Source organism: Danio rerio, chromosome 17 (genome assembly GCF_052040795.2).
Source record: "Danio rerio strain M-AB ecotype USA chromosome 17, GRCz13ab, whole genome shotgun sequence".
Taxonomy (NCBI): domain Eukaryota; kingdom Metazoa; phylum Chordata; class Actinopteri; order Cypriniformes; family Danionidae; genus Danio; species Danio rerio.
In genome coordinates, this window is record NC_141037.1 from 1,965,122 (window position 1) to 1,991,485 (window position 26,364).

Here is a 26,364-nt window from a genome sequence, read left to right on the forward strand (position 1 = left end):
ATCTCTCATCCAGTCTGAAATGTCCGACAGGCTGGCTGAGATGCGAGCTGGAACCGAGGGATCATCAGGATGAAAAGAGAGGTATAGCTGGGTATCATCAGCATAGCAGTGGTAGGAGAATCCATGTCTCTGGATGACTGATCCCAAAGATGTCGTGTAGATGAAGAAGAGAAGTGGCCCAAGAACAGAGCCCTGTGGTACCCCAGTGTTTAGATGCTGTAGGTTGGACACCTCTCCCCTGCAAGACACCCTGAATGACCTGTCAGAGAGGTAAGATCTGAACCACTGAATAACAGTGCCTGCAAAGCCCAGTGACTCAAGCGTAGGACCGGGAGGGAGACGCGAGATTACCGGGAGATCATCACTCGTTTGCGGGCATCTGGAGACTCGCGAAACTTCCTGCCCTACTCATAATTCTCTCTTCATATAACCGTAAGCCTATTACATATCCATAAAACACTGTGATATAACCGCGCTCGGATCGGATTGCTTTCTCACTGCAATCGAACCGCTCCAGGGTTCGTTTCAATCGAGCCGAGACCACCTCATTCAAGCGATCTCGGAGCGATTACTTTGGCGTGGAACAGAGCGCGATTACCGTGTTCACATATGCCAAACGAACCGCGCTAACTGGGCAAACGAGACAGGTTCCCAAACAAAAGTGTAGGTGTGAAAGCACCCTAATATAATTTTTATGGAGAGATAATAATAATAACATCAATATTAAAGCAAGTTTTTTAGCATACAATAACAAGATAACATTGCATGAGTTCAGTATTAAGTAACATCAGATTCAATTCATGACTTATAAAATCGTGACTTGAGTGTGTCCCTACACTCCTGATACAGTAGATAGATTGTAGGAATAGGAAATGGGAATTGTTTCGGGCAAGGGAGCTGTGGGGCAAGATGGATGTTTTGAAGCAACAACAGCCACATTACGGTCACTGTTGCTGATTCCCATAACAAGCTTTTATAAAGGCACCAAAAATCCATGCAATGAACTTGGAATTAGGGATGCACATACTTTCCTGCCGCTCATTATATTAACCGATCAGATTAATATGAAACTTCTCATTACTTGTGAGGCTTGTCTTTAGTCTGTACAGAATTACAAAGAAGTTAGTTTTTTACATAATAGCCTAGTACTGCATTACTTTGCATACATTTATGTTGTTGTTGTTGTTGTTTAAAAAGCTACAAAATGAAAGTCTCAGTTTGGTCTTAAGTTATCATATGTAGGCTATTTTATAAGTAAATCTTTTATAAGCTCCATTAATAGCCTAACTGTAATTCTCCAAATGAAAAATAGATAATTGGATATTTGTTGATTGTACTATTCATTCATCACTATTGTAATACGATGGTGGATCCGTAGAGCGCTCTGAGCGAGAGAAAACAAAGCAGATCACATTTCAGAAAGTTTTGCTTTTGCAGCTTTTCCTTACTTGTGCAGATAAATGGAGGTGTTTATGACGCGGATCCAGGACTGAGGCATCACCTTCAGCGCTGGTTAATTGAAGCAAATATTTTTGGATTTAGTGAATTGCGTGGCTCTCGTAATGGAAATTCATTTATATTCATTTTTTACGTGTGTATGCATTTTCCATATTGTTTAACTGTCCTGTGTGTGTGACTACTCTGTCCCTTGTCCTTCATCCTTGTCACGTTCAAAATAAATGTTCGGGTGGATCCAATAGCGAGTGAACAAAGTAATTTATTAAACACAGTCAAACTCAAAAAAGGCAGGTGTAACAAAAGAGTGAGGTGCTAAGGCTAGGGGAACAGGACAGGAATCGAACAGGAAATCAGGCTCTAGCAGAAGCTCCTCACGGTCCTGAGCACAGAGAGACACACATGAGCACACGTAACGAACTGACAATGAACATTAAACACGTAGCACTTAAATAGTCACGATGATGTAATTCAGCTGGCGAAAAATCAATCCAGCGGAGTGACGTAAGGCCACGTGACCAAAACAACACACGTGGGCCACAAAAGCAAAACAAACCCACATGATCACACAGACATTCCGGAAGAGCGCACAAACCTGCAACCGTGACATTACCCCTCTCTCAAGAGCACCTCCTGGTGCTCCCAGAAGCGCTTACCTGGCGATTGTAATCATCGATAAGAGAGTGATCCAATATGTCCTTTGCAGGGACCCAACTCCTCTCCTCCGCACCATAACCTTCCCAGTCCACCAAGTACTGAAATCCTCGCCCCCTCCGTCTTGAGTCCAGAATGCGCTTAACCGAATAAACGGTCTCCCCATCTACGAGACGCGGCGGGGGGGGAACCGGAGTGGGCGGATTAATCGCCGTATGAAAAACTGGCTTTAATTTGGAAACATGGAACACGGGATGAATTCTCCTGTACGCTGGAGGAAGTTTGAGGCGGACTGCCACCGGACTAATGATCTTCATGACAGTGAATGGGCCAATAAATTTGGGTGCAAGTTTATTACATACGGAACGCAAGGGAATATTCTTAGTTGAAAGCCACACTTTTTGACCGACGACGTAAACGGGAGGCTTCGACCGGTGGCGATCGGCTTTAGCCTTAGTGCGCGCACCCACTTGGAGGAGGGTCTGCCTGGCCCTGTTCCAAGTGCGTCGGCACCTCTGGACAAAGGCGTGGGCGGAGGGGACCGCGACTTCGGATTCCAGACTGGGAAAAGCTGGTGGCTGGTAACCTAAACTACACTGAAACGGAGAAAGGCCCGTAGCCGACACTGGTAATGAATTGTGTGCGTACTCCACCCATGGGAGCTGCTGACTCCAAGAGGAGGGATTCTGGGAAACCAAACAACGTAACATTCGCTCGAGATCTTGGTTTGCCCTCTCAGTTTGTCCGTTACTCTGAGGATGAAACCCAGAAGAAAGACTTACAGTCGCTCCCAATAAATGACAAAATTCTCTCCAAAATTTAGAGACAAACTGGGGCCCCCTGTCAGAAACCACGTCCGTCGGGAGGCCATGAATGCGAAAGACGTGATTAATGACAGCATCCGCTGTCTCTCTGGCTGAGGGTAATTTGGGCAGAGGAATAAAATGAGCTGCCTTCGAGAACCGGTCCACAACGGTCAAAACAACCGTATTGCCACCAGACGGCGGGAGCCCGGTGACGAAATCTAGCGAAATGTGCGACCAGGGTCTCGAAGGCACTGACAGCGGCTGAAGGAGTCCAGCAGGAGGGCGATTAGAAGTCTTAGAAACAGCACAAACAGAACAGGCCAAAACAAACTCGCGTATGTCCCGTGCCATAGCTGGCCACCAGAATCGCTGTTTAACTAAAAATAATGTACGACTCACCCCCGGATGACAAGCCACTTTGGAGGAATGTCCCCACCGAATGACGTCAGACCGAATCTCCTCCGGCACAAACAAACAACTGGGTGGGCATCCGGCCGGGGGCGTTACCCCATCCAGGGCTGTGTGGACCCTGCTCTCGATCTCCCATGTCATAGCAGAAATACAAATCCTCTGGGGAACGATGGGCTCAAGAGACGTATTGCGCTCGGAAGAATCAAAAAGACGGGATAACGCGTCGGGTTTGATGTTTTTGGAACCCGGCCGATAAGAGATGGTAAAATCGAAACGACCGAAAAATAATGCCCACCGAGCCTGCCTGGAGCTGAGTCGTTTGGCGGACCTGATGTATTCAAGGTTCTTATGATCGGTCCAAACGATAAAGGGAACCCCCGAACCCTCCAACCAATGACGCCACTCCTCCAAAGCGAGTTTGACAGCCAACAACTCCCTATTACCAATGTCGTAATTACGTTCTGCGGGAGATAATCGATGAGAGAAAAACGCGCATGGATGAATTCTGTCATCCGAGGCGGCGCGCTGGGACAGGATAGCTCCCACCCCCACCTCTGACGCGTCAACCTCCACCACAAACTGCCGGGAGGGATCAGGTGTCACTAAAATAGGAGCTGAAACAAAGCGGCTCTTCAGATTGGAGAATGCAGCCTGTGCTGCGCTCGACCACCTGAAGGGAGTTTTGGAGGAGGTTAAGGACGTCAGAGGGGCGGCGAGCTGGCTGAAATTGCGAATAAAACGCTGGTAAAAATTAGCGAAGCCCAGAAATCTCTGCAGGGCCTTACGAGACTCGGGGATTGGCCAATTCACCACAGCCTGAACTTTCTCTGGATCCATGCGCACCCCCTCGACTGACACAATGTGTCCTAGAAAGGGAACAGACTGTGCATGGAACACGCATTTCTCCGCCTTGACAAAAAGCCCATTCTCTAGCAGCCGCTGAAGCACTCGCCTGACGTGCTGCACATGTTCCTGGAGAGAACGAGAAAAAATCAGAATGTCATCCAGGTAGACATAAATAAACTGATCTATCATGTCTCGCAACACGTCATTTACGAGTGCTTGGAAAACCGCAGGAGCATTAGAAAGCCCAAAAGGAAGAACACAATATTCAAAATGCCCCCTGGGGGTCAAAAACGCGGTTTTCCACTCATGACCCTGCTTCATGCGAACCAAATGATATGCGTTGCGGAGATCTAATTTCGTGAAAAACGAAGCCCCCTGCAGACGCTCGAACGCTGAAGACATCAGCGGCAAAGGATATGTATTCTTCACCGTGATGCTGTTCAGCCCTCGATAGTCAATGCAGGGTCTAAGGGACCCATCCTTCTTTTTCACGAAAAAAAACCCCGCCCCCGCCGGTGAAGAAGAGGGCCGTATGATCTTGGCCGCTAGAGAATCAGAAATATATTTCTCCATGGCCTCCCTCTCAGGAATAGAAAGAGAGTATAACTTGCCTTTAGGCGGAGACGTACCTGGCAATAAATCTATTGCACAGTCATAGGGACGGTGAGGAGGCAGTGAAGCAGCTCGAGACTTACTGAACACTCTCTTCAGGTCGAGGTACTCACTGGGCACGTTTGACAGGTCCATGCGCTCCTCCTGAAACACAGAACGAGAAACAGCAGAACGAGCAGACGAAAGACAAGACTGATGACAGTTCTCACTCCACGAAAGTATGGCATTAAGACCCCAGTTAATGTGAGGCTTATGAAGAATTAACCAAGGATGACCTAAAACCACCGGTGTGTTGGAACAGTCTGTTAAAAAAAATGAAATGTTTTCAACATGATTTCCAGACGTGATCAGCTTTATGGGTTTAGTGGAGTGAGTGATAGTGGGAAGGGAAAGTCCGCTGAGTGCGCGTACTGCAATGGGTTGTGACAGTGCAATAACCGGAAGTTTAAAACTGAAAGCGAAACCAGAGTCAATGAAGTTTCCCTCCGCCCCGGAATCGACGAGCGCCTGTGTGTCTTGAGTTCCGGAACCCCATGATAAGGAGACGGGCAGTATAGTGGCAGACGTAGAGGATTTGTCCAAATTAATTTCACCCATCAGTAACCTCTTACCTACTGATGGGTGTTGACTTTTACGGGACAGGAAGCCACCCGATGCCCCGCCCCACCGCAGTAGAGACAGAGTCCCTCCGTTCTTCGCCGGCGCTTCTCCTCTACGGACAAGCGGGATCTGCCCAACTGCATGGGTTCCGGGTCAACGCTCCCAAGTTCCGGTGCCATCGGCGAGACCGGCGAGTCAGGGAACCTGTTTTGCCGCATGCGACTCTCACGGCGAAGCAGTCTGGAGTCCACCCGGATGGCCAAATCCACTAGCTCGTCGAGGGTCTTGGGAAGATCTAGGGAGTAGATCTCGTCCTGAAGACGATCCGAAAGGCCATGAAGGAACATGTCCCATTGAGCCTCCGCGTTCCAGCCGGATTCAGCAGCCAAAGTGCGGAACTCAATGGAATAGTCCGCCACGCTCCGATTCCCCTGGCGGAGCTCAGCGAGGACTCGAGCGGCCTCTCTCCCAGAGGCGGCCCGATCAAAGACCTTTTTTAGTTCCTTTGAGAACAGGTCGAACGAAGAACAACAGGGTAATTTCTTCTCCCATGCTGTGGTTCCCCATTGAGCCGCCCTTCCTGAAAGGAGAGTGATGACGAACGCCACCTTGGCCTGCTCTGAGGAAAACAAAGATGGCTGCAGGGAGAAGTACAGGGAGCATTTGGCTAAGAAGGACCGGCATAAGTGAGGCTCCCCAGCATAGCAGGTCGGCGGAGGAAGGCGAGGCTCAACTGAGCGACCAACGCCCAAGTTAGCACTGGCAGTCACTGGCGCAGGTATCACCTCCGGAGCTGGTGCAGGCTCCCCTTGTGTTGTTCCGGAAATCAGCTGTTGGACCTGAGTAGTGAGTAACGACACCTGACCAACCAAGGCCTGGATAGCCTGTGCAGTCGTGGCTAAAGCCTCGTCCTGGCGATCGATCCTGGCGTTGCTAGCAGTGAGGAACTCCGATATCTGAGAAGTACTCGCTGGATCCATGGTAAAGGTCAGTTAGTTTTGTCACGTTCAAAATAAATGTTCGGGTGGATCCAATAGCGAGTGAACAAAGTAATTTATTAAACACAGTCAAACTCAAAAAAGGCAGGTGTAACAAAAGAGTGAGGTGCTAAGGCTAGGGGAACAGGACAGGAATCGAACAGGAAATCAGGCTCTAGCAGAAGCTCCTCACGGTCCTGAGCACAGAGAGACACACATGAGCACACGTAACGAACTGACAATGAACATTAAACACGTAGCACTTAAATAGTCACGATGATGTAATTCAGCTGGCGAAAAATCAATCCAGCGGAGTGACGTAAGGCCACGTGACCAAAACAACACACGTGGGCCACAAAAGCAAAACAAACCCACATGATCACACAGACATTCCGGAAGAGCGCACAAACCTGCAACCGTGACAATCCTATGCTTTACCATGAAAGGCTGTTGATATACAGTGTAAAAGGGGCATGGATCAGAACGGCTGAAACATCTGGTGCCAACATGGTATAAGGGGAATGGGTCAGAGCGGAGAGACAGCTAACGTAAGCGTGGTATGGCCTGACTAGAAATGACTTCGTAAGCAGTACAAGGAAGAAACCAGATATAAGGGGGAGCACCCTGTTTTCAGTGTCTCACTCTGCAGAAACTGTCGATGCAGTATGATTGTGACCTTCTTTGCAAAGAATAAAACCTTAAAAGACACTTTGGGTAAGAATTTGTCTTCTTGACCACTGAGAGAGCCTCTTTAAAGAAAAAATGCCACTACACTGTGTACCAGCGCTCCGTAATCCAGGGTAGACTGAACCCAAGCAAGCCTTGTGAGTGATGAGTGTGCTGTTACCTACAGACAATCAAACTGTTTGGTGTGGCGATTTGATTGGTCGGGAATATCAATGTTTTTGTCAATATCCAAAACTCGCTGCATGCCTTTTAGTAATGCATGTTGTTAGTTGTTAATTAATGTTTGAGAATTTGATTTGTTTCCCAGAGAGGGGTTGTGGCTGAAAGGGCAACCTCTCAGTAAAAACGTGCTGGTAAATTAGCGGTTTATTCCGCTTTGGTGACCCCGGATTAATAAAGGGACTAAGGCGAAAAGAAAATGAAGAGTGAATGAATGAATAAATGAATGAGTGAATGAATGAATGAGTGAATGGATTAATGAATTAATGAGTGAATGAATGAATGAGTGAGTGAATGAATGGATGAATGAATGAATGCACGAATGAGTGAATGAATGAATGAATTATTGAGTGAATTAATGAGTGAATGAATAAGTGAATGATTGAATGAATGAATGAATGCATGATAAAATGAATGCATGACTGAATGAAAAAATGAGTGAATGAATGAATGAGTGAATGAATAAATGAATTAATTAATGAGTGAATGAATGGATGAATGAAAGTATGAATTAATGGATGAATGAATGCATGAATGAATGAACAAGTGAATGAATGAGTGAATGAATGACTGAGTGAATGAAAGAGTGAAAGAATGATTGAATGAATGAATGAATGAGTGAATAGATGAATGAATGAGTGAATGGATGAGTGATTGAATGAGTGAATGAATGAGTGAATGAATAAGTGAATGAATAAATGAATGAATAAGTAAATGAATGAGTGAATAAATGAGTGAGGGAGGGAATAAACGAATGAGTGAATGATAGAGTCAATGGATGAATGAATGAATGAATGAATGAATGAATAAATTATTGAATGAATGAATGAACGAATTTGATGTGTTTATTTGCTTGTTTTTTATGCAAATGTTCAGGAAACGCTCCATTTGATAATTCAAGGCAAGGCAAGGCAAGTTTATTTATATAGCACATTTCATACACAGTGGCAATTCAAAGTGCTTTACATAAACAAGAATAAAAAAGACAAGTTTAAGAAAATAAAATGCAGACAATAATTTTTTTTTAATAAAAATTAAAAATGTGTTAAAATAGGTTATAAAAGAATGAAAAAGAAAATGAAAAACATGATAGTGCGATCTGTCGCACACAGCACAGTGCTCATTCAGTAAAGGCACAGCTAAACAGATGTGTTTCAGTCTTGATTTGAATGTGCCTAATGTTGGAGCACATCTGATCATTTCTGGAAGCTGATTCCAGCAGCGAGGGGCATAGTGGCTGAAGGCAGATTCACCCTGCTTTGACTGAACTCTTGGAACTTGTAGTTTATATGATCCTAATGATCTGAGTGATCTGTTGGGTTTGTATTCAGTCATCATATCTGTAATGTATTTAGGTCCTAGGCCATTTAGTGATTTATAGACCAGTAATAATACTTTAAAGTCTATTCTGAATGTAACTGGCAGCCAGTGTAAAGACCTGAGGACAGGTGTGATGTGCTCTGATTTTCTGCTTCTGGTTAGAATTCTGGCTGCAGCGTTCTGGATGAGCTGTAACTGTCTGACTGTGTTTTTGGGAAGGCCAGTGAGGAGTCCATTACAGTAATCCACCCTGCTGCTGATAGAAGCATGAACAAGTTTCTCTGAGTCTTCACTAGAAACAAAGCATCTGATTCTTGCTATGTTTCTGAGATGATAGTATGCTGATTTACTGACTGCTTTGACATGACTATTGAAACTCAGATCTGACTCCAGAGTCACACCAAGATTCTTGACCTTATTTTTTGTTGTTTGACCTTTAAAGCCAAGGTACGCATTCACCTTGAGAACCTCATCTCTGTTCCCAAACACAATGACTTCAGTTTTCTCTTTGTTTAACTGAAGAAAGTTTTGGCACATCCTGCTTTTCATTTCATCAATGCATTGGCAGAGGGTGTCAATGGGGCTGTAGTCATTAGGCAGTAAGGCTGGGTAGATCTGAGTGTCATCAGCATAGCTGTGGTAGGAGATTTGGTTCTTTCTCATTATTTGGCTCAGAGGGAGCATGTAAAGGTTGAACAGGAGAGGTGCCAGAATCGAGCCTTGTGGGACTTCACATGTCATGGGTGTCCACCTCGACCTATGGTCACCTATACTGACATGGTAACCTCTACCTTTAAGGTAAGATCTGAACTATTTGAGGACCGTCCCAGACAGCCCAACCCAGTTTTCCAGCCTATCCAGAAGTATGCTGTGATCGACAGTGTCAAATGCAGCACTGAGATCCAACAATACTGTAAGTTTACCTGATCTGTATTTAGGCGTATACCATTGATTAACTTTATAAGAGCGCTCTCTGTACTGTGATGTGATCTGAAACCAGATTGAAAATTGTCTAAACACATTCAGTGGGAGAGTTACATTTGCATGTTCTCTAAAATAACAGAAACATTTAGTTTTTTTTTTTTAAATGTAAGCTGTAAATCCAACTATGGAGCCACATGAACAATCTATAAATGTTCTTGTGTCAATGTTTAGAGAGCATTATTGTCTATTGATGCTACTTGGAGAACATTTTATCATAACTTTGAGAGAACCTTGTCAGAACATGTAAGAACTTATTACCAGCAGTGTGTGAGTTGTTGTTTGAGGACTCTTTTATGTGCATGTCTGAGTGACACAAACACCATTGTGCCTTATTTAAAAACTAATTCAGGATGTGACTGATGTTGGCGTGTGTGAGTTCAGAAATTTGCATGATTATATGATGCATCAGCTTACCAGCATTCAGGAAGATGTGGTCCAAATTTGAAGATGAAAATACATAAAATCTCTAGGAAACAGCTGATTATTTCTGCATTATTTAGCATGCTTAATAATACAATGCTCCTTTATTTGTCCTTTATTGCCTCATTCCTTTATCATGATGAAGTTTATTGGTTGAAAAATGCAGATTATTAAGATTACAAGATGTCATTGACTACAGCATATCATGTTTACTGAAGTGCTATTCATTGTTAATAAAGGTCATATTTTGTTGTTTTGTGTGTTAAAGTTTTAGAAATTGTTCATTTGATTGAAAATTTGTTTTAAAATAAAATGATTTTGTCTTATTCCCATCCTGAGTTTATGTTTTTAAGTTAATGGATCTTATTACTACTTGAAATAATCATATACATTTATTTGCTATTACAGTTAAAGGTGACATGACGACCCAGAGCTGAATGTAAATGAACACTGACATTCACAGCTGGAGCTCAAATATGCCCCTGATTTGCATGTTTGCCAGAGAACTTTCTGTCCTTAACATCATAACCCAGAAGCTTCAGAGGTGAACGGATGAAAGTGTCTCTTCTCTGTTCTGTGGATTTTGATCTGGAGAATGTAATGAGAAACTGATGTAGGATTTGTGTTCAGAGCCTGTAGAAAACAACATTAAACACGTGTGTCTCTGTCAGGTCTGTGGGAATTATGTCTGGACAGAAGCTGAATGTGCTGCGGCTGATCATGATGATGATGATGATCCTCTGCTGCCTCACTGGACGGATAAGTACGATTTATACTGAAACAAAAAATAAATAAATAAACGTATGAAAATGTTGTTTGGGGCACAATAGTAAACAACAAAGTAGACATTTTTTAAAAATTAAATCTTAAAGAGTTCATATCATGTCACTGTTACCTAACTTTATGCTTGAATGTTTGCACAGCTTGTGTTCTTAATATCACAATATCCACTGACAAAATCAAACTGAATGATGTCTGTCTCTGCAACAGCGGTAATTCTCCAGGTAGATGTGGTATCTATATCATATTTAACATTACTTCTTGAAAGCACTTGTGGAAAACTCATGTTATTTTTCTTTCAGCAATACAAATGATATTTCACCGAGATTATTCTGAAGATAAATTTAACCTAATCTCTGTCAATCTAAGAATCCTTTCTAGAGGTAAACCTGTATTTATATATTTTATAAACCATCCTTGATGTTTTTTTAAACTAATGTAAATTTTTCTCTTTAGTTTCAGACCAATGTAGCCCATACAGTTCCAACTTTACAAATAATGGACAATTAATAACTCTGTCATCTACAGTATTACCAAGTGTGACATGTCAGACACAAGGTTTGTGTAATCCTACACTAGACACAGGGTTAATGCTTTGCTCTTTCTTCTGTCCATTTCCATATTTCAGTAGAAATTAGATATTTGCATCATCGGGTTATTTTAGTTATTAAGCAGGACATGAATAAAAGGCCACTATGTTAATGGGCCTTTTTTACAAGGATATTTCATTCAAAGCTGTAACCTCCACAGACAATGGGAGACATCCAACTTTAGGCTGTGAATTTAAACATTTTTGCTCTCGGCCACGCCCCCTCGCCACACATAGATTATCATATGATGATAATTCCGTTTACCGCATTTAGCTTTAACAATTAATCAAAACAAGAACATTTGATATTGTGGCTTATTACAATATCAAATGTTCTTGTTTTGATTAATTTATAAAGCTAAATGTGGTAAACGGAATTATCATAATATGATAATCTATGATATTCAAAAATGTCAAAAATATGTGTGCTACTTCATAATGTTTGCAGGTGATTTGAAGTGCTTCTATTATCTATATGTGTACAGAAAGTTGCTTTGAAATCAGCTAAAGAAATAAATGTAAATGGACTGCAGATAATTACAACCTCATCCAAAGCTTTTGGTTTGTTTGTTTATTACCTTTACAAGTAAGAAATTAGCATGGTATGATTTATGAAATATTATCAGGGAATTTTATCGAAGAATAATCTCTCTGTAATATTTTACTGAGACTTAGCAGTGTTTCTCTGTAAAAAAATAAATAAAGAAAGAAAATAAAACAGGTTGAGAGATTTCCCTGGGGTGTCACGGTGGTGCAATGGGTAGCACGATTGTCTCACAGCAAGAAGCTTGCTGGTTCGAGCCTCGGCTGGGTCAGTTGGCTTTTCTGTGTGTAGTTTCCATGTTCTTCCTGTGTTGGTGTGGGTTTCCTCTGGGTGCTCCAGTTTCCGCCACAGTCCAAACACATGCGCTATAGGGGAATTAGCTAAGCTAAATTGATTTGAGTGTGCAGTTTGTGTGTGAATGAGGCCCCGTTTACACTAATGTGTTTTAGTTTGAAAACGCATAAGTTTTGCTACGGTTACTCCATCCGTCCACACTATGCCAGAGTTTTTGAGCGCCGAAAACGGAGCGTTTCGAAAACGCTGAAGAGGCTGTTTTCATTCGGAAACGCTGCTGCTCCGTCTCAGAGTGGCTGGTGGAAAACGGAGACATCTGAAAACGGAGGCGGGGCTGCAGACATTCGCCAATCTGAATAGGGCTTTTTCCTCAATATTAAGTAGCCTAAACACACACAGTTCAGTCTTGCATCCTCTCCTTGTAAGTTCAGACTTTGCAAGTTTGATATGGAAAACAGACTAGAGGACATGTTTGGTTAATCTTCACAGGGAACAGTGTACTTTATAACCTTATTCACATCACCCTGGCTACATTGTTTCACTTTCTCAACAATAAAATAAAAACATGATTTAAGGAACTGCCTATTCTCATTTTAATATTAACAACTTAACAGCAGAAATGCTGAGGCGTCGTGCTGCATCTTCACTGTGTGCATATTTATAATAAAACAGCCTATATAACATCACTGCCTTCTTTCAATTTCATTGAAAATACGGAACGTATCCTCTGCTTTGCTGAATAACAGTTTTAATAATCAATAATGGCCATTATGAAAGAATAACGCACAATAAGTTTATACATTATAGGAAATAAAGGCAAGTGATCAGTCAATATACAGCATGTACGTGGTTACATTAATCATTAACTTATCTTTGCGCTCAACTAAAACTCGATACCTGTGAACAAGTAATAGATTCAAAAGACAAAAGTCGGGGAATATGTTGTTAGATAAAGACAACAAGATGAATGAAATATCACGTTTAACAAATATAGTGAGATTAGATCCAGCAGGAGATGCTTGATGAGCAGTCCGACCAGCACAGCTCTCATCTGGGTAGAAATGCTGCAGCGCCTGCCCGAGAGTGTGTGTGTGTGTGTGTGTGTGTGTGTGTGTGTGTGTGGTCACGTGATGTGCGTTTTCAGGGTTTTGGTGTGGACGGAGAGCAGTTCAGAAACGCTGGGTGAAATGCTAGTGTGTACGCAGATCGTTTTCATTCTAAAACGCCGTTTTTAAACTAAAACGCACTAGTGTAAACGGAGCTTGAGTGCGTATGGATGTTTCCCAGTGCTGGATAAGTTGGCGGTTCGTTCCCCTGTGGTGACCTCAGATTAACAAAGTGACTAAGCCGAAAAGAAAATGAATGAATGAATGAATGAATGATGCCCCATGCAAAAAAAATCACATTAATATTCTGAGGAACTGTGGTTAGACGTGTGAATTTCCTAAAAAAAATTTCTCTGTCAATCACTCTGTTTCATTCACATTGTTTTTTTATTTCTATCCATTATATTCTTAATTGAATGTCTTTTTTCCAATTATACAATGTTTGTCTTGATAGTTATGTGAGTTGTGTTTTATTGTTTATTGAGGTTTGGAAATCTCTCTTGATGATGTTGAAAATAAATGCAGAATTGCTCCATACAGCACTGATCTCTGCAACCGTAAGTCTGTGTCTTTATACATTTCTTTCTTCAGCAGCTGTTTCGGGTTAACTTAAAATGTAAATGTACATCTAAATAATTATAACGAACTACTATTTTTTATTTTTATCAAACTGTGATTTATCTAGATATTTTTACATAAGAAACAACTGACATTATTTTTAATTGTTTAATATTAAATACATTATTGCACAATTAAGTGAAATCTATCCTTTATTTCTCTGTGTAGAAGAAACTAGTGCATTCATTGTGTATTTGGAGAAACAAAACTGTAGCAACAAAAGCAGGATCAGAAAATGGAGAGAAAAAAACTGTAACGACCAAAACTGGAACTGTGTCAAATGCAACAAGAGCCGTGTTTACTTTGAGGAAATGCCATCTGACAGTGATACTCCATATGAGGCAGCATACAGTATACACATAAATGATCTAGAAGATGAGAATGGAGACGTTATTCCTTCAAACGCAGCGTAAGTGTGTAGTTATACGCAAGGGCGCAACTACACATTTACTGAGGGGTATGCGGGTTCAAATTTTGTGTGATCCCTCTTATTTTATATTAATTAATTAATAATAAATGAAGACAAATTTTCAGATTAATCTTATAACTTTTGACATTATGTATGATTTGACAGTTTATTTTGATAAAAAACAAAAGCAAATCTAAACAGTTACATCTACATGAACACTTTCGGCTGTGGGACTGCATGTTATTGTGTTAAATGATTTTGAATTAAACAATAACAATATTATATTCGTTTAAAATGCAAAATAATGTTTTTTAACAAAACATATTTATTTATTTTTATTATTTGAAACTTTTAATAAGGATAATTTTAAAAAGTAGTTTTGGCACAACGGCGCCCCCCCATGTGTGGCGCCCCTATGCGCCGCATATACTGCATACCCCCTTGTTGCGCCACTGGTTATACGTAGATTTCAGGCCAGAAACTGAAATACAGATAATCAAATGATTCAATCTATTCCACAGAGACTCATTGGACTTTCTGGAGTCCGATTTGATGGACAATATGGAAAACAATAATGAAAGCAACGCAATGATTGTCATGGGGAACGTTACTGGTATTCTGCAAATACAAGACACAAACACAGAGACGGAAGACATCACCATATGCTACAGTTCAAACAACACCATGGTAAAGCTACTGTAAAGGTTGACGTATGTTGTAGAGGATGTGCAATTAATCAATCCTGGCTCTCCTTTTCAGGTTATTATGAGTCAAAATGACATGAACACAGGCTGTTTGTGGACTGCAATGTTTCCCAGTGAAGCCTTTAATAAATCCCGACTGGAAAACAATGGAAGTGCATTTGTTGGAGTTCTGCGGTTCACTAACATGGGGAATAAAGTAACATGCTCTGTGTTTCTCTCTTACATTCATCTCTTGCTATATGGATCATTTCTTTGGACAAATGTTTCCTAATTCTGGTCTGGTTTCTCCTTCAGAATCAAACTAAAAACTTCACAATTCTGAACAATGAGGTTTATGGAATAACAATGGGAGCCAATATCGCCAACCTCACCAACAACATTGAAATAATCTTTACAAATAAGGATCTGGTAATGAATGTTTTGTTGCAGAAATCTCTCTTTCAATATATATATATATATATATATATATATATATATATATATATATATATATATATATATATATATATATATATATATAACCAGACACTGAAGTCAAATGACACTTAAACATGTTCTTACAGGTTGGTGGTCCCTCTTCCTGCTCTTCTTGGAATGGCAAAGGTACATTTATTTATGGCTCTATTGATAAGTTTTTATAGACTCTTTTCACATTTCTTGGTTTGACAGCAGTAGCAGCGTCATTTATTAGTAAAGTTATAGCGCTATTTATATCCAAAAATAAACCTCACAATAATGTTTTCACAACTTTCAAAAAGAAAGAAATGAAAAAATAGTGTGAGACTGAAAAAGGCAGATAGAAGAGGAAACAACGTCAAATGTACTGACCTTCCCCCATAGATTCTGCATTACAAACACCTCGCATAATCTTCCCTGTTTTAATCTGATGGAAAGATGATATAATACATTAGCCCCAGTAAAAATTGTCTGTGCTCGTGCCCCAGTGTAGCAACACCCTGATGCAAAGTGTAACTTTATAAATGTACAACATATGGATGAATATTCCGATCAAACTGAATACAATCTTACATCACCAACACACGGCAAGCGGCACATTAATAAGAAAAAAATAATCATATTAGATTACAAACAACCCAACAAGTTGTTTAGCACGTGTGCATCACTGCTGTTATGTTTACACATGTAAAATGTGCGGGTCCTTTAAGGGGTGGGGCTGCAGTTTGGTGTGTGTGTGAAGAGGAGAGGGAGAGACAGAAAAGGAGCGTTTTTTCGCAATGAGACTCTTTTCAGTGATGTTCCCTCTTTGATTTTGTTGTACCACATGGAGAGTAATAAATGATTGGACCAATTTATATGTGTTCTCGTTCATTCACCAACTGCAACGAAAAGAGAAGGGAGTTAACCCCGAAACTATAATTCAGCCCTTGAGTAATAAATGAATCTCCCCTGCTATCTCTAACATAACAAACAGACAGAGCAGGAAAGATTTACACATGTAATATTTTTTTTTCCTGAGGTGATTTAAAGCAAAACACACAACGACACTCAATCAAACATATCTACAATGATAAGGATAATGGTTACTTACTAAGTTATTAACGCACAGCAATACCACATGAAGTAAGGAAGGACGGAGAGCTCCATTATAGTGCACGGGACAGGTCTGAACAAGTTGCGCCCACACATGCGTGAGGCAGGCAGGTCTGTACAATTATGCAATTTTTCGGCTTAAAGATATCGGCCTAATTTAGACATCGAACCGATAGCCGATAATCTTAAAAATAGCATTTAACGGCCGATAACGATATGGCCGCCAATATATTGTGCTTCCCTACCTGTAACTTTATAAACATACATACTTTTGTATCAATAAATATTTATATACATTATATAATATATAACTTTCCAGGATTTAAGATGCAGATGACTGTTGAAACACATTATTACAGTCTTGTGGAAAGGGTCTATTGACAAGGCTAATTCTTCAACTTATTCAGCTTTGTGGCTCTCTCTTCTTTGAAGGAAATCTTGAGTGGACGACAACTGGCTGTGAGACAAAAATGATCGACAGTAAAAGCATAAAGTGCTCATGTTCACATCTGACGTTCTTCGCAGTGCTGATGGTGAGAAAAGATTAAACTTTTTCCACTACAGGGCTGTTGAGTGCTTAATTCTAACTGGCAGATGAGCAGTCTAAGGGTTTGGTTATTGTCAGATAAAAACACAACTAAAGTAGTTCCGGCAGGTATTGCATCACTACACTTAATGATTAGAGTAATTGCACAGCTAAAACAGTCAAAAATCAGATCAAAACACAACAGTAGGCATTGGAGGAGATGTGGAAGAAACTAGTGCTACACACAGGAGGTGTTCGAGGAGGACAAACACCCAACAAAAGCCTGAAATACAACATCTGAACAGAGGAGCAGCAGTGGAGACGAGATAATTGAAATGGTGTAGTCCGGGCTGGTGAATAATTAGAAAATAATGCACACCCAAGATATAGCGGTTACTCCACTTCATATCACCACCTCAGATGTGCATTTTGTATTATTCTTTACATATTGTTGATATATGAACTTACAAAAGATGACCATAAAAAATAACAATCAAACTTGCTTCTAAAATGGATTTCTTGCTAAAAGGAAACAAATGGTATTAAAAATATCATCCAGCTGATCTGATTCAACCTGTTTTTCTCTGATTTCTCAGTCTCCGGTCACAGATGCAAACGCTGTAGCGCCGTATCTGGAGTCACTGACCCTCATCTCTGCTATTGGCTGTGGGATCTCTGTGTTTTTTCTGGCCTTCGCTCTGTTCATCCATTTCCTGCTGCGGTAGTCTACTAAAGCACAACATAAATATTAAACTGTTTATTGTGACAGATAAAGTTACAAACGCAGGTTGTTTTTTTCTCTTTAACAGGAAAGCCAAATCCAATCAGGCCACGAAGATCCTGATCAACATGTTCGGAGCTCTGTTTCTCCTGAATGTGTCTTTTCTGTCGAACGAGAGCGTGGCAAACTCAGGAGACAAGAATGCTTGTGTCTTCATAGCTCTGCTGATGCATTACTCCATGCTGACCTCATTCACCTGGTTCTTCATTCAAGCTCTTCATATGTACTTATGGCTCATCCGACAGAACGTCACCATCACAAACTACATGAGGAAGATCACCGTGTTGGGCTGGGGTGAGTGAAGGAGCAAATGCCTGATGTATAACAACGGTTCTGTCATATCCTGAGATTTTGTTTTTTCTCCCAATGATGTCGCTATTTTCCCCAGTGTTTCTCTTTGTGTTCATTTTGTTCAGCTGTGTCTCATAAGTCTACCCTATTTAATCTACCGTCTTGTCTTCTCTTATTGCTTGGTTTTTGAGTTTGACCTGCTCTTGTCCTTGCCATAAGGCACCTTCTCAAATATCCTAGTTATCACCTCTCGTTGTTTTGGTTTGTTTGTATTTTGGCCTTTTTTTGCTTCAATAATGGCTTTGATTATCTGATTTTGCTCTAGTCAGTCCTGAAGACTTCCTATGTTTGCCTTCCAACGTTATTTTATATGACTCTGTTGGACTTCCTAAATAAAGATCTTTTGGAATTTAGACCTTGAGCCTTGGCAGATTGGGTTCATCACCTGTTCTGTGGGTGAATGGTAAATAATTTGTCATTACACCAGAGACCAATGTTTGCACCCTAGGCTCATGTCAAGTCATCATTAACCCAACTGAGGCCACTGCCCAACAATTGTTTACTATTGTTGCTCAACACAAAACTTTCTGACAGTCTGTGTCATGGTCCTGCCTAACCCCAATGGAATTGTCAACCCCTACACCTTTTTATCCATGTCCCTCAACCTCAGCTTCACCTCACCAGTTATTCCTTTTTTGTAGAATAACTGGTAAGGTCAACCATTCCCTTCCAGGAAGAGAGGCTTTCAAACAACCATTCACCTTATATCAAGGAGGTAGGATTGCAGCAGACTATGCCATCCAATTCCAGACAATTATTGCGGGAACAAGCTGGAATGATGAAGCACTCATCCTTTGTTTCCAGAATAGTCTGTAAAGGATGAGTCTGCCAATGACAAGTTGGCTACCAGAGATCCAGTTAACACTCTTGAGTCCCTGAGTGACCAAGCTATCCTCCTAGACAGCAGTCTTAGAGAGAGAAGATTTACCACCATGTATGTTCTTTTACATTTTCCCCAACCTCTGTTGTACTCCATGTGCTGCTGAGTCAGCTAATTCCTTAGTGTTAGATCCCCCAGAGCCTATGCAGGTGGATCATACCCGACTATCTTTTCAGGAAGGCACCTGTCATATAAGAAGTCATCTCTGTCTCTATTGTAGAGGGTATTGTCACTTTTGCTTTAAGGGTCCAGAGTTAAAGCAAAGCTCCCTGTTCCAGGCAGTAAGAAGAGAGCTGTCTAAGGATTTACTAAACTTGACATTAGGATCTGATGGATATTCACTCCAAGCTCTTGTTGATTCTGGAGTAGTGGACATGGCATTTTCTTCTCGCCTTAACGGGAATGTGAACCTGTTAGATAACCCACCGGAGGTCTCTGTCTTCTACCACATGGAAAAGATGTATTTTTATCTAATTGAGTCTCATGACCTTCCTCTGATCTTTGGCTACTTCCGGCTTACTTTTCATAACCCCCACATTGACTGGCCTTTTGTTGAGCCTTTCCACTGGGGTTAATGTTTCATAAGGTCTGCTTAAACTCATCTAGTAATATTAATTTCGAGTCTCAAGAACCTATTGACCTTTCTCATGTTCCACGCTTTTAGCAAACAGAGGGCTTTGGTTTTAACGCTATATAGGACATATGTTATGTAGTGTCCATATAGCACATTTGTCACATATGTCCGGACACCCTTTTTCATGGCTCCTCCCTTTGACCTACTCTGCTGAACTAAGCTGCCTTTTTTTTCAAACATGACATGTGCAATGCTGACCACCTGCAGTGGATTAAGCAAGGGGATGAGTGGAAGATGACATTCAATGCTCCTACAGGGCACTACGAGTATATGGTTATGCCTTTCGACCTCACCAACTGTCCTGCAGATGTTCAAGCTCTCATAAATGATGTTCTCTGGGAGATGCTGACCATCAAGCCCACTCGGCACTGTTCTTTTATTGGTTCGGCTTATCTTACTGTCCCAGATCTAAGAACCTTAAGCCAGATGCTATGTCGTGAATATATGGTAACACTTCCCAGGAAAGAACCCTAAAACCTGTCATTCCCCAATCTACGATCCTTGCATCCCTCAGATGGGGGTTTGAGACAGCCATCATTAAAGCTTAGACTCAGATCTGAGAGGCAATCTGTCTAACTGGTTGTATGTTCCTGGTTACTGGTGTCTGGTTTCTTTTGTCTGTACCTTGGTTCTCGCTGCAAATCAAAAGGGGATTGATCTTTCTGTATTTCCCTAAAGATTTAATACCAGTTTTTATTTTTTATTTTATTCTATTGTAAACCACTTGGATCAACTACGGTTGTGTAAAACTGGTGTCTATAAATAGCGCTTGGCTTGCCTTGCCTTGCCTTCCTAAGACAGTTCTTTCTCAAGTCAGTGGGCACATTCCTTCTGGCTTACCTGCTATCAAGGTATTTCCCGCACTCTGGAATTCTACAAAGACACTAGTGGCCCACAGCTAAAGAGGATATAATATAATTGGTTAATGCCTGCCCAGTTTGCAACTGTCATCTACCCCCCAACCCCCAAGGTCTCCTACACCCTTTATCTATTCGGCACCGACCATGGTCCTATCACTGGATGAACTACATCAGCCTTTATATTCTCCACAGCAACACCACTATCCTGGTCAGTGTAGACCAATACTTCAATGCCGCTGACCTCATTACCTCACATGTCTTGCGAGTCTTTGGTATTCTAAAGATACTAAACCACATTGTGTCTGATCGGGGCCTCAAGTTCTTATCCTGGTTCTACAGCTCCTTTTGCCATTCATTGGGTGAGTTTATTATGCCCGATTCACATGGGGCTTTAGCGCCAACACTTGACAAAGGGAGCGTCTGAAGTTGGGGCTGACATGATCATCATATTAGCATCAGCCAATGAAACTAGTCAGCAATCGGCTACTGTCTGAGTGTATTTGCATACAGCTATAAGACTGGCTGATTGGCTGACACTTCCGTTGGTGCTTGAAAAGTTTAAAAAAGTCCCAACTTCTGCAGCAAGCAAAGCCCCTGAAGTGAAGCCTATGGACCCACAATTGAGTTTGGTAATGCTTGATGTCACCTACTTAAAGTGAACGGGAAGCTTTCATGCTGACGCCCCATGTGAATGAGCCATTAGAGTCTCGAGACCACCTCTTTGCTCGTTCTCCACTGGCTTATCCCCCTTTGAATGCCAATTCAGATTCTCCTCTGCCCTACTCCCTGAAAAAGAGATTCAATTCGCTGTTCCCTCTGTTCAGCAGCATATCAAGAGAGTTGTTCGCCATAAGCTCATTTAAACTTCTGCCCAGTACCAGACACAGGCCATTTTTGCAATATATGCAAAAATAAGAAAGTGGTAAAGCACCTCAGGTGGGAATTATTTATTTTAGACAGCTGTTTTTTTGTTTTGTTTTTTATTGATAATATCCTTGTTTTGCATGTGTTTCAGGGTTTTCGGCTCCAGCTGTTATTGCAGTTGTTTCTGTAGGTGGATATAACAAAGTGACCCTAACAGCATCGTCTGGAAAAGTCGCACAAATGTATGCTTAGTTCTTAAGTCACAAATTTATGAATTATCAGCGTTTAAAATATCTTCTGAGTGTCCTTTCAATTTTGTTTCATGCTCTTGTAATTGCAGGTGCTGGATTACAAATCCTTTAATTCACTATGTACTGAACACTGGATACTACATCTTCGTTTTCATCTTCACAATAGGAATCTTCATCACTATCCTCACTCGGATTATCCAGAGTAGACACATAAGAGCGACTGAGGGCAAGAGACAGACGTTCAGAAAGCAGCTGATGATGGTGTTGAGTTTGTTTCTTCTGTTCGGTCTGACGTGGGCTGTTGCCTTCTTCAGTTATGGACCGATGCTCATTCCCTCATATTACATCTTCTGTGCACTCAACTCATTTCAAGGTGAGAAACTGAGGGCTTCTACTGCACACACAGATCTTAACTAATTGTTTAAAATATTGCATGCTTTGTTATTGTTATTGTTTATAAAAATATCTGGTAACATTCTTAACAAGTATAATTCTCACTATTAACTAGTATCTTATATGTTTATTATGATGATTTTGGCTGTTTATTAGTACTTATAACACATATTCTTATTCTACATTTCCCACCCAATACCCAGGGGTAGTCCACCCTGTACTTGTTTTAAACCAGTTTGAGGTGTTTTGGATTGGGACAAATAAAGGATGAGTAATAACAGAACTTTGCTTTTTTTGGGCGAACTATACCTGTATAAGTATTAATAAGCAAAAAATATGAGTTCACTGTGACAAAAAGGCAAAATTACTTGTTGATTGTTAGTGAGAATTGTACCTTAAAATGAAGTCAACCTAAGCTCATTCCGAAAACTTAGTCCCACGGAAGTTTCTGGAGACCGCGATAGAAACCGATAGAGCCGGCGGTGCATATGGCTGCATTTCATTTTTTTAAGCGAACGCTATGGGGCGGTGTGATGCCGCTCCTCTTCGTGCTCGCCGGCTGACTGCTTACCTCCGTGTGAAGGGCTTTCCCGCTGCAACCAGTTTGTCCAGTTAGCTCGTCGTGTACGTCAGCGGAGTGGACACGCATAGAGGAGCTGACCGTGATGACGGCAACAACCGGGTTCGAGCGGTTCCATAACAGGGTGAGAATGTGGTGAAATCAGAAAATGCGGTTAAAATCAGACGAGGGCTTTTCTTTTTCTGGATGGCTTTTGTAAATTGTTGCTTGGATTTAGTAAAGCAAGCGGGCGGACGGTTCAATGGGTAAAACCAGTTGGGTTTAGGGAAGGAGGAGGAGTAGGGTGGGTCGGCCGATTGGCCGATCGCTCCAGTCAGTCATTCAGTCAGTCAGTCAGACAGACGGTCACTCGACACTCGCCTTCCGTGGCTTTACGCGAGAACATCGTGGACGTGAACGACGCTCAAGAGAGATGTTTGAGATGCGAAAAAGCGCACACAGCGGCCCCTCGCGGATTCGCCCAGAAACGTCCACGGGACTACGTTTTCAGAATGAGTCTCGGTTGGATAAAGTATGATTCAATATTATAAATATATTTTTACATTTGATTTTATTAGAGAGAAACAATTAAAGGCATCATAAACTTTAATAAACTTTAGTTCAAATATTTTTTGTACAATTTCTTAGCAAATTATATGAAATAAAATCTTTAAAAAAAAAATAATATATATATATATATATATATATATATATATATATATATATATATATATATATATATATATATATATATATATATTAAAATGATTTTCTCTGGTCTTTTTTTTCAGGGTTTTTCCTCTTCTTGTATTACTATCACATTCACAAGGATGCTGCTGGTCATTTTTCAGACGACCCGAAAAGCTCCGGCTCCGTCACAACCATTGTTCCACCAGACAACAGCAATAATAATGCTGAAGAACATGTTTACGATGAGCCTCATTAAGACAGAAAACACATCCTCTCTCATTTTCTTGGTTAACAGTAATCAGAATGCCAGAATACAGCTCTGTGCATTTGTGTTTATAAATACTGTATGGTGAAGGGATATGACTTAAGTGAATTATTAGATATTTTAAACATTTAAATGTCATCTAATTTCACTTGACATTATTTTACAAGGTTTATATTTTCTGATATATGTGGGTTCAGGATTACTTTAACTGAAATATACAGTATATTTTGACTGATATATTCAGCTCACATACAGGTGATTTTAGAAATGTGGGAATGTGTAATATTCATTCAGTCATTTTCTTGTCGGCTTAGTCCTTTTATTAATCCGGGGACGCCACAGCAGAATGAACCGCCAACTTATCCAGCATGTTTTTACTCAGCGGATGCCCTTCCAGCTGCAACCCACCTCTGGAAAACATCCACACACACACCCATACACTACAGACAATTTAGCCTACCCAATTCACCTGTACCGCATGTCTTTGGACTGTGGGGGAAACCAGAGCACCCGGAGGAAACCCACGCAAAACCACGCAAACGCAGGGAGAACATGGAAACTCCACAGAGAAACGGCAACTGAGCCGTGGCTCGAACCAGCGACCTTGAGGCATCAGCACTACTTGCTGCGCCACTGCGTTGCCATGTGTAGTATAAACCTAAAATTTTTCAAGGACAAAAACTTTGATTAAACCATTTTGATTAATAACTCAAAATATATCAAGTAATGAAGGGACATTTTGGGTTGGAAGCTAAAGACCCCACTATACCTATTTTTGGCTGTCTCCACCTCCTGAATCATACATTCAGCTTCAGTTATAATGAAATACATAGTCAAATTGTCATCTTGTTTGTGTTTATTTACTCTACTAAGTTAAATAAACATTTGCATCAAACATCTATGTTTTTATCATTTGTAATTTCAGTTATAAAAAAACAACAACAGTTGTTTCTCTACTTTCTGGTAATTTCTGTTTTATTGGTTATTAAAAGGTAATAATCTGTAAAGCACTGATAGAAAAAGCATGTGACTTGGTCTATTGATACTGTGGTGGGAAACTCTGGAAGGCATTGAGGAATGTTGTTATTCATCTCTCAATAATTTGAAAAAAAAAATAACATGCATTAATAATAGACTATATCAACACTGTTGTGTGATATGTAAGTGAATTTCTCATTCAATTTGGAAAAAAAATAGTAGTACAATGAAAATGCATTAAATTGTGTTTTAGACATGCTATGTGGAGTGTGGTTGGAGGTTAGCATCTGGAGTTCAAGCACAACAGTCTGTCGGCTGTTGTGACGCGGCCCGCGCACTCGCGATATCAAAGGGTGTGGCTTTGAATCAGAGTCCCTCCCCGCCGTCAAAAGATAATATGCTAGACGGTTAGCTTTTTGGCAGATCACCTACTGCACCTTTAACTGATTGTATTTCAATTGCATTACAACATCGGTGCTGTAAAAGGAACCGTATAAAATTAAAAAAAAGTCACATTACTAGAAGATCATTGGTATGGGAAGAAACACTAGCTGTGCATGTACCCTACTGTCAACTCTGTTACCAGCAACTCTGAAATATTTTTGTCTTTTTTTTTTAATAGAGGAGCTTTGCAATAAACATCAGACTGTATAACCGTAATTTACCTTTAAAAACACATAAAAAATAAACATTTAGGATAATGTTATCTTCTGAGAACTTCCTTTCTCCAAATATATGATTAAGTATTTCATATATGTAATGTTTGTACTGAAATGTCCACTGGTGCCAAAGGCCAAGTTCCTCTGCAGACCGATGTTGTGAATTTTGATCTATCTGTCTGTAGGGTTGAACGCTTCTCTTTTTTGATACATTAATGAAGGACACATCAATGAGGCCAAACAATTAAATTTGTGTCTCATCTGGATAGGTTCAACATAGATTCAACATTACTGTCACTCTTATACAAGTTTTATTTATAAAGAAAAATGACAAAGCGCTGCAGTGTTTGGGTCTTCTGTGTTTGTCTGAGATATTTAGTCTGCTGAAATGTATATATTCCATACAAGCTTAAGCTGATCGGTCAGTTCTTGTCACAGCAGTGCGCTTGTGGCATTTATTTAACCGCTTGCATGGCCGATTGCGTGCACAGGCTGCGCACCTCCATTGGCAATAATGAACTTGTGTGAACTGTAGAAAAGACACAATATGCATTCGGCCCCTGAAAGGCTGCCATCTATTGCAATCTTAAGCAGTTGATCATCTTGCACAAACATGCTGGATTCACCTGATTTGTTATCAAATGAATTGCGATGCATGTTTGGGCAGTTTGTGGGTCCTTCACAGGGTCTTTTCCCCAAAGAAAATTTCCAAAGACGTCTGTTTCTTACTAATTTAGACGTATATGAGTGAATAAAAGATTTTTCAAAATAAAAGATTGTTCAGACTTAGATAATAAATAAAACGAAAATAATTAATGATTTCTTGTGTGGCCCTGTACCAACAGATCCACAGTCCGGTACCGGTCCGCGGACCATTGTTGAAGACAACCCAAAACAAATATTGCTAAGGGGGGCTAATAATATTTACCTTTAAATTGGCATAAAAAACTGCTTTTATTCCAGCCGAAATAAAACAACTAAAACTTTCTTCAGAAGAAAAAAATATAGGAAACACTGTGAAAAAAATCCTGAATCTGTTAAATATAATTTTAAAATGTAAAACTTAACAGGAGGGTAAATAATTTGT

At 40.7% G+C, this 26,364-nt stretch overlaps 2 protein-coding genes across 5 annotated transcripts in view; one reads left to right on the forward strand and one right to left on the reverse strand.

The window, feature by feature from the left end:
* Positions 1 to 26,364, reverse strand: part of arhgap11a (Rho GTPase activating protein 11A) — a 1,047,489-nt gene that overhangs the window by 681,285 nt on the left and 339,840 nt on the right. The gene's annotated exons all lie outside the window — the stretch shown is intronic.
* Positions 10,513 to 24,535, forward strand: LOC103911301 (adhesion G protein-coupled receptor G1). 4 transcript variants are annotated; one of them, XR_015512891.1, is made up of 17 exons: positions 10,513 to 10,567; positions 10,663 to 10,754; positions 10,915 to 10,995; positions 11,074 to 11,154; positions 11,234 to 11,329; positions 13,790 to 13,861; positions 14,091 to 14,331; positions 14,853 to 15,018; positions 15,091 to 15,231; positions 15,330 to 15,443; positions 15,599 to 15,638; positions 17,019 to 17,119; positions 17,709 to 17,833; positions 17,922 to 18,187; positions 21,634 to 21,724; positions 21,900 to 22,106; positions 23,477 to 24,535. XR_015512891.1 is itself a non-coding variant. In XM_087289991.1 (17 exons), coding segments are annotated over exons 1-17 (2,148 nt in total). In that variant the 5' UTR covers positions 10,516 to 10,586; the 3' UTR covers positions 23,632 to 24,535. The 4 variants fall into 4 exon arrangements, 3 of the variants coding, with proteins under 3 accessions (XP_087146119.1, XP_087146117.1, XP_087146118.1); XM_087289991.1 differs by having other exon boundaries at positions 10,516 to 10,588; positions 21,823 to 22,106; XM_087289992.1 differs by having other exon boundaries at positions 10,516 to 10,567; positions 21,823 to 22,106.